A 15,037-nucleotide genomic window follows, 5' to 3' on the forward strand; every position below is an offset into this window, starting at 1 on the left:
TTTGCCCCACAAATCTAACCCAGTTCTGTTTGACAGCTGCAGCTCTGTGCTCTTAACAAGGGACAGTGCAATGCTGCCATCTAGGGGTTACCTTCAAAAATTGCTCTGGGGTCAACAACAACTGCACCCGACCTGCTACTATGGTGATAATCAACACGATATACGCGTTTTAATGGTATTGCATCTTCTTTGCCTCGTTTATTCCACTGACATGAAAAAGAAATGAATGAATAAAAGACGGAGCATAGTTAAAGAATCTGAAAAGATAGGTAGAAGATATAATTTGTCATTATGACAATTTAAGTAAATATCTAAACTATGTTATTTTATTGGGGATTTTTAGGTTCACAACCCTCTTTCCATCTTTTTTTGATTGTTTTTAACTTAGACCTGTTAAATAAACTACTTCACGATGTACAATATATATCCTGATAAACGCATTTTCTGTAAAGTAACATAAATTCTCAAATAGGACTGAGTGATACGGACAAAAACAAATATGATATTATTGATTAAATACCTTAATATAGATTTTTCAACATGTAGTGATTACTTATTGGTACTTTCTCAAAATATTGACACAATGAGATTTTCGATAATCAGTGGTGACATGATGACACATTGGGTAAAGGCAAATAACAAAACAGACTAGTCAGTTCCGAAAGTAATTCACTTTACTGTAATGCCTATAATGATATCTAAAATCTCAGGCAATATCTAGTCTCATGTAATCATATCGATATAATATCAATATATTGTCCAGCCCTATTTTAACTCAATGGTTAAGTCTCTTGCTCTTACAAACAATAAAAGCAACATTTTTTTAAACCTCCGGAATACAAATTAATAGCTCTTTTCTATTGTATGTTATTATTTATTTATTTATTTATTATTTAAACATTTATGTTTAGTTTTGAATTATTACTTATATCTAGCAGTTTTGGGGTTTTTTTCTCTATAAAAAACAACTTGAATGAGCATGAATTGTCTACATTTCAGTCGGGACCAGCCCACTACCCCTTTGATAAATGTCTCGTTACCTTGGTAACCACTAACAACACAATCACTGCTGAAAAAACGTGTGTCGTGGACGGTGGACCGCTCCAAACACGAAAACAAAAAGTTACACCCCAAAATAAACAACGGAAAAAAACGCAATACTCAATGCGGTTTGAACTGGAAGTTTAAAGTTTGTTCATAGAGGAGACGCTTCCGTGAAGGAATGTTTGAGCCATGTCCTTCAGCTCTCGGCAAACCAAAGTCAGCTACAGGAACAGACCCACCCAGCCGACTGTCCCCGGGGAGTCACTCAAGGAGATACAGGTATGATCCCAAAAGCTTACGACCATATGAGAGATAACGTGACACTTTTCAAAAGTAGGTTTTATAGAGGAGAATCTTCTCGGTGTACCGTCATTAATCAAAACGCAATGACACGTGTCTCTCTAACGATCAGGTACCTCAAACCACGCCTTGGCACAGAACACCAAGCTGGGAATGCTAGAAAATAAGTTATAGACATATTTAATGATGTGATGTGATGTGATGTTGTGGCTTTTCTTCTAAAGTGACCAAAAAACAAACAAACAAAAAAAAAAACTCTTTCTTTTGTCGCTTGGATGCACAAGAAGTTCTCAATATTTTTTTAAAACAGCTAGTTTAACATTGGCTTTAGACCAACAGACCTTTCATAGCAGCCGTTTTTTTTTTTTTTTACATGAAACAGGGGAAACACAGGTGGTACCAATGATACTAATTAAGTTCCTGTTACACTCAGGCCAAACAGGGTCAGGGTGCTGCTATTGTGCATGTTGGCTCACTAGAAAGGATCTGCTCAACTAAATGCAAAAGGACTTCAATGATCGTCATCGGCAAAACGTGTGTTTACCCTACTATTTCATATGAATATGGCTGTCATGATAAAGGTCTGTTACTCACTACCATAGCACAGCTAGGTATAGCTAACTCAGAGTAGGATGATGCGAGTGAAACTTTCCATCAGAGTTCCTTTCTCTCTTATGTGAACAAGAAGAATGATGGAACTAACTTGCACTTCATTTTCAACCCCTCAAGTTATTTTTACAATTGCTCTGAGAATCACTGCAACATTAGACTCTGGCCTCTCAGCAGTGGTCAAACTTGACTGTAGCACACCCTACTGTGCTGGGTGTATTATAAGCCTCAGTCCACTAGATGGTAGTGTATTGTTGCTGTGAAGTTAGATGAGCTACAGAAGTCTGGATGATGTTCCACAAATATGTCTTTTACTTTAGACCTAATGCTCTTTCTTAATGTGAAATAAAACAAAATACTCATTGTTATCAGTAAGAACTTGACATCAGCTTTTTTTTCCCTTATGTGTTTAACTTATCCAATCAGTTCAGATTCAGTTTCCACCATCATAAAGGTCAGGATTAAGTAAATTTAATTGGCATATTGGTGTTATTTATTTGAAAGTTTTAGTTTTGTTTGTGAGTTATGTAATCTGTGTATTTTTAATTTCATAATGTCTATTAACAGATCAGAAACTTTTTTGTATTTACTTTGAGTCGACCCTTTCAAAAACTCTATAATAGCTATAGTGGAAACACTGCTTCACTGACTACATCTGCACTAATATATTGTTTTTTATTAAAACTGAATTGCAATATTGACCTAAATTGAAGAGGAAATATATAGTTTATCCACATGTAGATTCCCTCTACAATAGATGCTCATGCAGTTTTACTTTTCTTATCCATGCATTTTAGAAGAAATGATAGAACTTGTTCGGTGTGTTAAGTGACAAGAAAAGACTTTGTGTGACCTGCCACATGGGATGGACCCAGATTAGCACAACTAATCCTGTAACGTATGGATCAGTAGAATATTAGCCAGTTTCTACTGAATGTGCTTGTCTTCCTTATGTCCATTTTGTTTCAGTATAGTAACAGTCTATTAAAGGAGAAACAGCAGAGTCCTCAGCGCTGCTTCCGCTGCTGAGACATATTGTGCTACAACTTGGTGTAGTTTTTAAACAGATTTGTTTAGGATCTCTGGTTCTGTCAGTGTGAGCATCCTCGGGGAGAACACCGGGCCTTTCCCTGTCTTGCTCCCTCGTTACGTCTTTCTCTTTCAGATCTCACCTCCCCCTCATCTATAATTTACAGTCACTCTCCTGTTTCATGGCAGCTCAAAACCAGACAGTTCAGCTTAGAAAATCAGTCATGGCATAGTGAAAAATTGATGACCTAACTGCTTTTAAATGCAAAGCTCTGCAATCATTTCTTCAATATCAAACCGTCATTCAGACCCTGTACTTCTCATCTGCTGGATGCCACAGTAAAAGCTAATGGAATTTGATATTAATTGGTAGGAGGTCTGTGTGTGTGTGAGAGTGCATGCGTGCACGCATACCTGCATGTGTGCATGTGTGTGTTGTGTTCGCTGGGTGAATGATCACAGTCTTCGCACCAGAGCTGCAACTAATGATTATTTTCATTAGTTTAATCTAGGGGTCAACTGATAGGGTAAATGAGCAGTCTTTAACTTTAACATCTTGCTGTCGTCATCACAATATGATCACGCGCAATAAACACATCATAAAAGACTGCTTGCAATGCATAGAATAAGGAAAATCGTTTTATTTATACATGCTATGCATCTACATGCAGTATGCAAACATTTGACCCGTCAGTTGGAGCGTGGGTCCTGGATACATGGGCTTTACATTCACACCATTGGGCCAATCAGATGAAGCCCCAGCTAGCCTAATTTAGTGGCGACCACAAGGTTAGCTAGCATGATGGCTGAGGAAGTATAGAAAAGTGATGAAAATGTGTTGACGAGGACCCTGTGGTGACTGCTTTTTTTTTTATTCAGGAGAGATTATTTTTATCTAAAGTCAATCAACATTGCAATTTTGAACAGTTTTATCCCACATTGCAGATTTTCCTGATTACCTTTCCCTCTATGCCAGTGTTAGAGCCAAGTTTACTGATACAGTAGTTTTGTAAAATGTCCTACGAGCACCAATTATTTGACCAAACTGATTAATCCACAGATCTCCAGTCTAACACTGAAAGGACCAGTGTGTAGAATTAAGTGGCAGTGGTGAGCTTACAGATTCCTTCCCCTTCCAAATGTGTAGGAGAAACTATGGTGGCAGTGAAACTCACAAATAAAAGGCCCTAACTAGAGCCAGCATTTGGTTTTCGCCATTCTGGGCTACTGTAGAAACTGTAGCCAACATAGTGGCCTCTGTGGAAGAGGACAGATGCCCTCTGTAGACATAAATGGCTTGTTCTAAGGTAAAGAAAACACAACAACTCTTATTTTGAGGTGTTCATTTCTGCCATGTTCTGCCAATAAATCCCTGTAAATCTTACTGGACTTTTAATATATAAAATGTCAAAAAACAGAGCCCAAGGTGGCAACTACAAATTACTTGTTTTGTCCAAAACCAGATTGTATTTTAGTGTTATTCAATGGAAACAAGCAGCAAATTCTCACATTTTTCATATTAATTATTTTTAGGCAAATAGTGAGGAGAAACTAGAAAACCAAATAAACCATTGGTGCAGTTGTGACATATATTTTACTTAGACCATGCTAGCAAAAAAGGACAACGCTAATGACTGTCAAATGTCACCATTATATTCTCACTCTGTGAAGTTGTTTCTATAGTCACTACACGAGAAGTATCACTCTGTCAGCATATAATAGTAATGCATATGATGTCCAAAGAGTTGTTTAGTTTATGGAACTTGCTGACCTTTAAGAAGTTGGCAAATGTCTTGTTATAAGGTTATTTTTTTTAATTCACTATACACTATATGTTGTTTCTGTTTGTGTGTGTGTGTGTGTGTGTGCGCGCGCGCATGTTTGTGTGGAAATGTAACCCACCCACACTGTCTTCCAGTATATCAACAACCTTTCCACCCCCACCCTCAACCCCCCTGTCTCTCCATCCCATTGTTGTAATAGAATTGTAAGGTGAGAGCAGGACCTTGATAATTACATTGCAGACAGATGGTCATCCAACACCGCATTAGCTAGTTAGCAGTCCCCTTTTAGGAGCAACGCACTCATAATTTCAGGGCAGTAACCTTTCTCACATGGCAAATAAGAAGGCTGATTGCTCACATACTGTAGTGAAGCCACTTGTTCTCTGTCTTGTCTTCTTTGTCGGAAGCTGTAATTCTCTAAGTCATGAATACAAAGCCAATTAAGATGGTGGAATGACCTGAAAAGAAGTGTCAGACTGAAAGGCTGACAACGATGCTGCATTTTAAACCAGACTATCAAAACAAGGTAAGGTGACCCAAGAGTTCTGAAGTTACAGACTCCTTGGCTTCATGACTATCTACTTTGGCCAAATGCAATTCATCATTAATGTGTTAGGATTCAGTAAACAGCTGATGTGTTTGTATCAAAATGTGGCCAGTAGAAAAGCTCAAGAAGGCTAAAGCTATTTGAAAAGGTTTTAGTATGCTGGCGGTTATGCAGGCTTCTCACAACAAGTGATGCTATCTGACAAGAGCCTAAGTCTGCTATATTTATTGAAGAAAGATATGGCAGCCAGTGAAGAAGTTGCATTTTTTTTTTGCCTGAATGTACTTCATGCTACCATAGAAAAAGGATCTGAACCTGTCTCCATATCTGTATGTTTATATAGATCCTAAAAGTGCAAGATTAAAAATAACTCTGTATTTGTACTGCAGCTTTGGAAGAACATGTCACTGAGTTATACATTTGACATAACGTTTCAAATTCAATCAAGAATTAAAATATAAGTTGTGATTTTACTTTGTTAAAATTGTATTTTGACACCTCTCTTACAATCCAAACAGAATTCTGCAACATAAAACAGTAACTGTGCAAATACAGATGAGAGAATATGTGCACAAGTTTCTTCAGCTTTTCTGGCATTTTTGTTTGCTGTTACTATATTATCAAATATCAGAAAATATGACTGTGACAGAAAATATGAATATGAAAATTAGATGGAAGCTGTGTGATGGCAGAAGATCTAGATGTTTTGAAAATTACTATAATTGTACTTTGCACTACATGATTATTATGGCCTAAAGAATTCATGACGCATCTATGGATATGGCTTTGTTTATTGTGCACTTTTCTTTTTTTGGCAAAGGAATTACATTCCAAATGCGAGTGTAGGGTGATAGAGAGAGTCTGTAGCTATGAATGTATATGATTTAGGAGCATACAGTATGTTTAAGAGGTATTGGATTATTTACATGATATTGTCACATGTCACATTTATTTTTTTAAATATGGTTATCATCTATATCACGACACCCCTAACTGTTGCAATCATCCACAAAAAATATTTAAGACATTAAGTCAATTTCAAAGTTTATATTTTTTAAAAAGCTTATATAACCAGTAATTTATATACACCTTAGATTATGAAAGACTCAGATGTAGTGAGCAAAGATGGATGATTTTCCATTCCGTAGCTCTGACCGAACCAATCTAAATGACAATACTATTACAATAAAAACAAAGTACAGTTCTCTTCAAATGTGCATTTTACATCAGAAACATCATATGCTACTTTCATAGAGAATGTGCCTAAGAATTTAATGAAATGCTCTGACAATCTGTCAAATCTGATATTGGTATAGCCAATATTTATCAGCTAATATCAGCTAATATCGGCTAATATGTATATAATATCATTATATAGACCGATAGCTAGATAGGCCAGTATTGACTGATAATTTATCTGCACCAATATTCATTGTGCATCCTTAGTTTTTCACTTGCATAGTGAAAAATGACAGCTCTGTCCTGGCTTCCTACCCTATCCTGTTAGAGATATGATGATAAGATGGTGTGTGTCTACTGTGTATTTGTGTGTGTTCATGTTAGTACATGTTAGTTTGTGGATGCATGTCCAGTGTTTGCATGCAGAGCTGTCAGTGCTGCTTTCTTCACGTGTTTCTGTACATATTTACCTGTGTATATAAGGGTGCAAATACAAAAGCAAGTATATGATCCACCAGTGTACAGCTCACTGTCTGCATCTTTCAGTCTAGGGCATGTCTATCCTGACCTCAGCTGGCCATGAAAACTCATACACTATTGACACGAATAGCCATTAAACGTAAAGCCGGTATAGCCTCGGCTCACCTGTCTGAGCAGTCGCCACTTACAACTTGATAGGGCTCATCCCTTCCAGGGTGAGAGTATACAGCTCCCCTGTGTACATGCAGATGAGAAAGTGATAGCAGGTTATAGAGAAGATATAGGAGGGTTTGAGTCGCAGAGGCAAGGAGCTGTCATGTCGCTGGTGTTTAGAAAGCAGCTCTGGAAACAAATAGTTTCCAAGGTCATTCAGGTAAGACAATCATAGCACTGCTGTTGATTTTGTTGTGGGGTCTCTCTCTCATTTTAGTTTATCCATCCATCGACACAATCCTCATGTGTGGTGCCAAGCCCTGGCTCTGAAGGCATCTTTAATTTAACACAGTGTGGTCTGAAAATTAAATGTATAAAACTGGCTGCAAAACTTTATCCACAACTACGGTGTTGACTTTAACAGGGTGCAGTGTTTCTGTTCCCCAGAAAATGTTGATTAAAATCGACCAAATCATTTGCTATATTTATTAGAGGTTTAGTAGTGTACTGAAAACATTTTGAATTACTTATTTTAAATATTAGGTAGTTTAACAGACTACATTTCTGCCAGGCTTCCTTGCTGCATACCTTTTGCCACAGCTGTTTTTTCTTTAATTCCAAAAGACAGAGTTTGTTTATTGTAAGGATTGTCAGTCTCGCCATAGCTTATCTCAGGATGGAGCTGTGTTTGCCTCTGAAAGCTATTAATGTGGCTGCTGTCTGCCAGTGCTGGATTCTGTGTGTTATGGGAATAACTAAATGTGGTTCTGTGTGTGTGCCTGTCTGTCATTGTTTGAGCCTGTTATTGTTGGTTAGTGCATTATGTGCTTTTGTGTATTGAATTCAGTGACTTAGTCTGCGTGTTTGAATAATCTGCACCACACTGCATTGTGTCTGTATTGTTTGTCTCTGGGCTGAAGGCTGAGGTGGTTGTTCACTCAATTTGGAACTGAAGCACAGAGAAGGTGTGAAACACCTGGTCGCCCAGCAACTGATGGCTCGGCATGTTTTTTTTTGTTTTTTTTTTATGGTCGACCGACCTGTGATTGTGTTGTTTGGGTGTGTGTGAAGTGTGTGTTTACCTTCAGAGAGCAAGGTTGGTGTGGTTCACTGTCAGAGTTCTGTAGTTTTTTATTTTAGCTTATTTGAAATATATGTCTAAATATGTTTGTAAGCATAATTTTTATATTTCAAGACTGGAAATCAAATTCACCTGTTCAGCATAGAAGATTATTTCTCATTTGGAGAGTAAAATATGAAGAACACTAATCTTGAAATTAGATCACCAGTCTGGAATTTATCATACACATGTGAGCCATGTATTCTAATGTTCCACATGGGTGCTTACAATAGATCCCTGTGTATCTCACATTTAAGATAAGCTATACAGGAGTGAAATATAACAGAGCACTCATGTCAGTACAATGTCTGTTTACATAAAAGGAGCAATATGTAATGGCTGCACATCCAAAAATGAGTACTGCAGTCCAAATAGCAAGGTGGAGCCATAGACAGTATATTAAATAGGTTGAAATTCTATTTAATGTACAGTCCATGGTTGAGGTGAGTTGTTTACTCCAACCCCCTGCTTCCCACACTCAAGGGAGCTCAGGCACACTGCAGGAACACTGCAGGAACACAAGGTGAATGCAACATTGATGATGAGTCCTACATTGTAAGTCGATCATCTTTTTATAACCATCAGTTGTCTGCCTATGAAAATCTATGCCCATTATACTGAGAACAAAAGCCCACTGCTCTGAGAATACAAACTCTGGAGTTGGAGTTCAGTGACTGCCTGCCCTCTGCCTGCCAGACTCCTAACATATTGCTCGGTGTAGCCGTTATAACCATCTGTCCCTCTAAAAGATTATTAATGATTTTTTGCAACTCAACAAACAGACATTTACTCATTTGGTGAACATTCTGCATTAATTTGAGCTCTGATTAACGTGAAACGGGCAAACAGTAACAGAAATTTCAAAGGAGGACACTGTGTCAGTGCTTTTGTCAGAAAACTTTAACTTAACATGTTTCCTTAATCTCTGGCATATCATAGTCATTTTGTGATTTATTACAGAAAATATATTACAGTCCTCCTAAAAGCCAAAAACTGTTCATGTGTGCCTTGACTGAACAGTGTGCACTGAGAGTAGATTTCAAGCCTGCAATTTTTTGCTGCGCTTAGCAACCATCCTGTTATCTGTTGAAGTGACCTGTGACTTGCAGCCGCTGTTCCTGAGAGTAGTTTGCTGGTGCTTGTCAAATATTACCAAGATTTGTGAGAGAGTTAATAATTCTGGGTATTTGAAAGGACGAGCAGGTACGATGGAGGTGGACAATGCTTGGGCTTTTATTTGTCTACTTTCAGCATGCAAACTTAAATGTCAATGTGTTTATTGTCTGATCTCTTTTAAATCTGCTGAAGGGCTAATGTGTTGCTGCTCTCACTAACCATGTTGACACACACAGCTTGTGAGCTTGTTGGCATGCTCCACCTCACTCTGGCTTTGCATGGCCAACCCCCCAGGCTCTAACTAACAAGAATCGATACTCTGTCTCTTAAAGACCCTCAGTTGTAGAATTGTCCCTTTTCTCTTTATATCCTCCTGCCTCTCGCTCTCCTTCCATCTTTACTTGTTATAATGTCTTTCATATCTCTCCTCCTCTCTATATTTCCTCTTGTTTCCATCTCTCACCCCTCTTGCCTTCTTTTTTTTTTATCACATTTTCTTCACTGTTCACAGCTACTGATTATACACTTCAATCTGTCTTCCTCTGTCATTTTTGGGATTCAGTCCGTTTCCTCCTTGTCTGCAGCTGTCTACATCCCTCATGCCTGTTTTTGCCCATGTCTATAGCTCTTTCATCCTCCAGTGCTTCATGTCTGTCTAATCATCCTTATGGTCTTTTAAATTTGTCATCTTTTTGTCTCTTTCAAGGCTTTTATTCACTGTTTTATCTGATCTCTGCCTCAAAACAAGTCACATGTATCCTCTCCAATCAGATTCTCAATACAATTCATGGGGACTCAGGCAGGGTGCTTGCATGTACAATATGGTCCAAGTATACTGTTTCTGTTGGCAAAAAATAGACATTTAAGGACAAGGCTAAACAACAATGAAATCACTGCTTTATAAAGTACAGACAACCATATGGATGTGTGCTTAACAGCACAAGAAAGAGAGAGGAGAGAAAGGGAGAACATGATGAGAGAGACACTAGATCACTTAATATGTCATTCTCAATGTTAAAGTTTAATCCAGTTGTTAACGATTGTCTAAACAGATGGGTATATAAAAGAGCTCACTCTCAAGTCTTCTATTTCTGGCATGGCCGGTCACAGTGGGATGTTTCCTGCTTTGTTGCAGAAGAGGGGCTTTTAAAAGATGGTCTGACCAAGGTGACGTCAATGCAAAAAGTATTTTAAGCCAGAAATAGCTATTGCTGTCATCCCCTGTTTAAATTCTAGACTGACAAAAGGGAGGGTAAATTAGAGAATTTGAATGCACCCTGCAGCTGGCACACCATGTAACACTGGGTTTCATGTAATTTATTGGCTAACCTTGTTTCTGTGTTAGTGAGCAGGGTAACCTGGCAACCCACTGAGGTTGACATTACTGTCCCACACCATCCTAAATACAAGCCACGGCCTGTTATAAACTGTCTCTGTTGTTGTTTAATCTTTTCTAAGAAACCTGAATCTTGTAGACTTTGGATGGCTGCTCAGACAGCCATAGGAGAGACATGGAAACACTTCTCAAAAGCAGAAGAATGAAAATGGAGACGTACATTTGAAAATCTTGAAGGAATATGGAAATGTGTTTTGGATATTTTCTGTCATTGTTGTGTGGAGCTGTGTAAGCGTGCAGGGATACTTTGCCTTGAAATTATACTGAGGATTATTCATTTTTAACTATTTTTTGATGTTTTACTGGTCATTCATTGAAACCATGCAAACTTTGATTCTTTGAGTGGAGTTTGTATTTAAATGATGTCTGGGAAAAAGTGGAAGACCACCAGAGAGCTTCAGTCATCCATCATTACCCACAGCCTCATCAATACATACCAAGTATGTGGAATATAGTTGAATGGCATTGTGCTCTGGATGGATTATACATGCTAGTTGTTATTCAAGACAACAACTCCCGTGGTCATATGCCACTTCATAACATCATCAAACTGTCTTTTGTTATTGTTTTAATGCGAGAGGGACTCTTAGCTGCAAAAATTTGATATTGTTCATTTAAAAGTAATGGCATTCTAATTTAATTTAAAATTGTCTGTACATATTGTTTAGCAAAAGTTGAAAGAGGAACGTGAAGCTAAACGAGCCCAGCTGGATGGAAGACATGACTACATCCTCAGCATCGTGGCTTCATGCCTGGGACTGGAGAAAGCTGATGTGGAAGATGCCGTACTGGAGGGGAATCAGGTATTCATTCGGTTTCATACAGAAATTTTTGGTCTATTTATAGATACCACAGCAGCCTGGCTAAATAAAACAAACAGATGTGGCAGTGTTTGCAAGATGTTATGAATTAATATTTTTATTGATACAAAATTACTGCCACTTCAGTTTTCTTTTAGTTATTTCACCTATGGGCTGTTAAATATTGGATTGGGTTAAGGTTGGGGTATTTATAATAATGTGGAGTTGGTCAACATGGCAAAGTGCATGTCAGTGTGGGAAATTGTTGTGTCTGATTGTGTTGAAAGTTTTTTTTGTCATCTGTCTAAGATTGACCGCATGGAGCAGTTCTTTGTGGCTGAGGGTCTTCCACACCTCATGTTCTACTATCAGGACACTGAGCCAGTTGAAACAGGTAAAGCGTGAAAATCCACACACACCATTTAACTGAATATAATGTGTAGACTACATCTAATTGTTGCCAACACATGAAGTTGAGGTTCTTTCCCTGCATAAATTGACATGTCAGTGACAGCAATCAGGACCGTAATTGATAAGGACCAAAATCAATTAGAATTCGATTCAAATACAAATCCCCCGGTATCAGGTCCAAGCTAGTTGTGATGATACCTTGTGTGGTTTCTCTGTCCAATTCCTTCTGTCAGCAGCAGCAGCCACAGCAACCACAGCGGCAGCCTCAGCATCTTCCCAGCTTGTTGCCCAGCAGCCTGACCGCAGCAAGAAGCCTAAAGTGTTTGTAACAGACGGGAGGGATGTGGCGCTGACTGGAGTGTGTGTCTTCTTCACCAGAGCCAACACCTCTAAGACAATCACCTCTGAGAACATACACAGAGTGAGTCACTTTTCAAAGTGCAGTGTAATCACAAAGTCCTGGCTTTCAGGGTAAGTGAAAGTCAAAGAAAAAAAAGAACGGTGAAACTAACATAACTGTCATTATACCTTCGATATGTGAATAATAGACAACTTTCAACTTTTGTCTGATCATACTGTACAATGGCCAAATGTGGGACGAACATGAACCATATGCACTGAAAAATATAGTTCTCTATTATGTTGTTCACTTAAATGACAGATTCAAACAGACGGATTCTTTATTTGTAACAAAAGATGACATTTTTTAAGCTTTTCCCTTGGTTGTCCTTTGTCTTTAATCCATTTGTGTGATGAGTTAAGTCTTAATTAAGATGGCTTCTTTTCATCCAGAGCTAGTGAGACAATAGGACGTTCAGCAATAGCACTATGATGCCAGGGGCAGTTCTACCTATTGATTGTTGCTGATCACCTGCTGTCAGCAGCAAAGCTAATCACCACCGCTGATAACAGGACATGTTTGCTACGAGATACTCACAGCAAGACAGGGAGGAAGGACAGCTTTGGTGTGCGTGTGGCTTTGTGTGTTAGAGAAAGTCTACCTGCTGTGCCAGAGATCAGGGTAAAAGTAACAATGTGTTTTTGTACTAATTTGAATAAAATCAATGAATTATAAATAGTAAACTTAACATTAAAATAAGTAAATAAGTAAGCAACATTCAAGAATTACTGTGAAAAATTGGCAGTCATGTCAAGTATTGCTCAATGGCAGTGTGTCTCTATAACTTTGTACATTGTGTAGCACCTCAGAAAATATCATGTTCTAATATTTTTCTTAAAAGAAGTTTATTAATTATTGTTAGCCACAGCTATAGTGCCTTCACAGTGAGGCAGTGGCTTACTACCATCACAGTTTAGCAGGTAACTAATCATGGATGATGTATAGGTGTGCTGTGTGCATGAACATGACTATGTAGCTGGCTGATGTTGAAACAAAAGTTTGACATGAAAGACAAAAATTTATTTTAAATTACATTTTGGCAATTTCATACCTTACGTATTTTCATTTGAAATTTAGAGGTGTTTTGATTGTATTGTTTTAAAATTAATTTATTTTATTTTTTAAGTTTAGGAGATTCTTCAGTGTACCACTAGAGGGCTTATACCATAGTTTGAGAATCTAGTGGCATTTGTCTTCTGTTGTGACTGTAGTGTACATTAGTAGGAGGTACACTAGAGCATCAAGCATCAGAAATTGGAAAGCAATTACAATAAAAAAAGTCAAAAATACGAGTAACTCACAAAGAACAAAATCATTTATATGTTGCGACGACAGAAAATTTTAAAGTGTTTACTTACTGTCTATCTTAACCCAGCAAAGCCTGCTACCCACACAGAGAACGGAGACTACCACTGTAGTCCGCTTGCAAAGCAGCCGGGCACTGATAACGCCATATTTCTGGCATTAAAACACTTTTCCCCTCATATAAGCTGGACACCATGTCTTAGTCAGGTCAGACAGTACTATAGTTCATTTAGCTCTGCATACAGGAAAATATCATTGCAACAACATTCCCACTGGTCAGTGGACTCCACAGGGTGGAGAGTGTCCAGACTCCATCTGATCTGTGGGCTGTGGGGTATGGCAGCATCCTGGGCCCCTGTTTCTGTCTTAGATACACTGTATGTTCACAGCAGCTTTGGCCTCACGTCACACTTTTGTGAGGTTGAACAAATTGGATGTTATCGCAGTACACTGGCACATGCAGTTTTAAATGCAGTCTCCTTTGAGGGACCCTCTACCCAGGAGTGAATAGCCTTTGAATTAAACTTGTCTGGAAATATAGTGGTCTATATATTGCCAAAGTTAGATATCAAGTGAATACTTGACAATTCAAGATTACAACTGCAACCCCAGTTCTCTGATAGCATGAGTGGGATACCACACCAGCTTTAAATGAGGAAGCACTAAACCCATTTGAACGAGTTAGTCTGTCCTTTATGTAGGGGGAGGATGTCCCTCCTCTGGACACCTGCATCACAACTGCCAGCCATTTGCGGCTGGTGTAATGAAATGGGAACCTCTGAGGGCTATGAGGTGGGAATAAACCATGGTGAGATACTTTGCTCATCCTGTCAGAGAACAAAGGTCACAGTCTTAACATTAAGTTTTTAGACTGACATATGCATGCTGATGTGTCATATGTGAGCACTTTTATCTCTTTTTAGGATGTAAATTTCAATATGCTGGACACAACAGAGGTGGGTCTGTTAAAAAGTGTGGAGCAGTTGCTTTCCGAGATCTTCATCCCCACACTGAGGAAGATGAATCATGGCTGGGGGGAGACGGCCAGTCCCCAGGCCCAGGCTGTCAAACAGGACTTCATATCATCACTGGAAAGCTTTGTGTCTGTTTTGGCTGGAGCACAGGAGAGCCTGCAAGAAAAGGTATGGAACAGTCACTGTTACTCATTAAAGATAAGTTTGATTGTTTCATTCAGAACAACTATAAAATACCCAGTGAAGAAACACGTGTAACTTAACCCAAAGTTAATTTAAATATTTGTGAACTAACCAGATATCACACCATTGCCAGTACTTAAGGACTTATATGCTGCTTAAAAACACAGAAAATATGCAATGATTTGGATTAATATAGATCTATAAAGT

The 15,037-nt window shown here is 38.4% G+C and overlaps 1 protein-coding gene across 4 annotated transcripts in view; it reads left to right on the top strand.

The window, feature by feature from the left end:
- Nucleotides 1-1,233: 1,233 nt before the first annotated feature.
- The window catches only part of dnah5 (dynein, axonemal, heavy chain 5), a 119,291-nt gene continuing 105,487 nt past the window's right edge, over nucleotides 1,234-15,037 (top strand). For 2 of the 4 annotated variants that reach the window (XM_084726266.1, XM_084726267.1), the window contains exons 1-5: nucleotides 1,234-1,323; nucleotides 11,426-11,560; nucleotides 11,867-11,951; nucleotides 12,226-12,389; nucleotides 14,597-14,815. In XM_084726266.1, the coding sequence (XP_084582392.1) occupies nucleotides 1,234-1,323; nucleotides 11,426-11,560; nucleotides 11,867-11,951; nucleotides 12,226-12,389; nucleotides 14,597-14,815 (693 nt within the window). Of the gene's footprint in view, nucleotides 1,324-7,288; nucleotides 7,346-11,425; nucleotides 11,561-11,866; nucleotides 11,952-12,225; nucleotides 12,390-14,596; nucleotides 14,816-15,037 lie in introns of those variants that run through there. The other 2 variants (XM_084726268.1, XM_084726269.1) reach the window with 2 other exon arrangements.

The sequence above is a fragment of the Lutjanus erythropterus genome, chromosome 9, assembly GCF_056507025.1.
Source record: "Lutjanus erythropterus isolate fLutEry1 chromosome 9, fLutEry1.hap2, whole genome shotgun sequence".
Lineage (NCBI taxonomy): Eukaryota > Metazoa > Chordata > Actinopteri > Lutjaniformes > Lutjanidae > Lutjanus > Lutjanus erythropterus.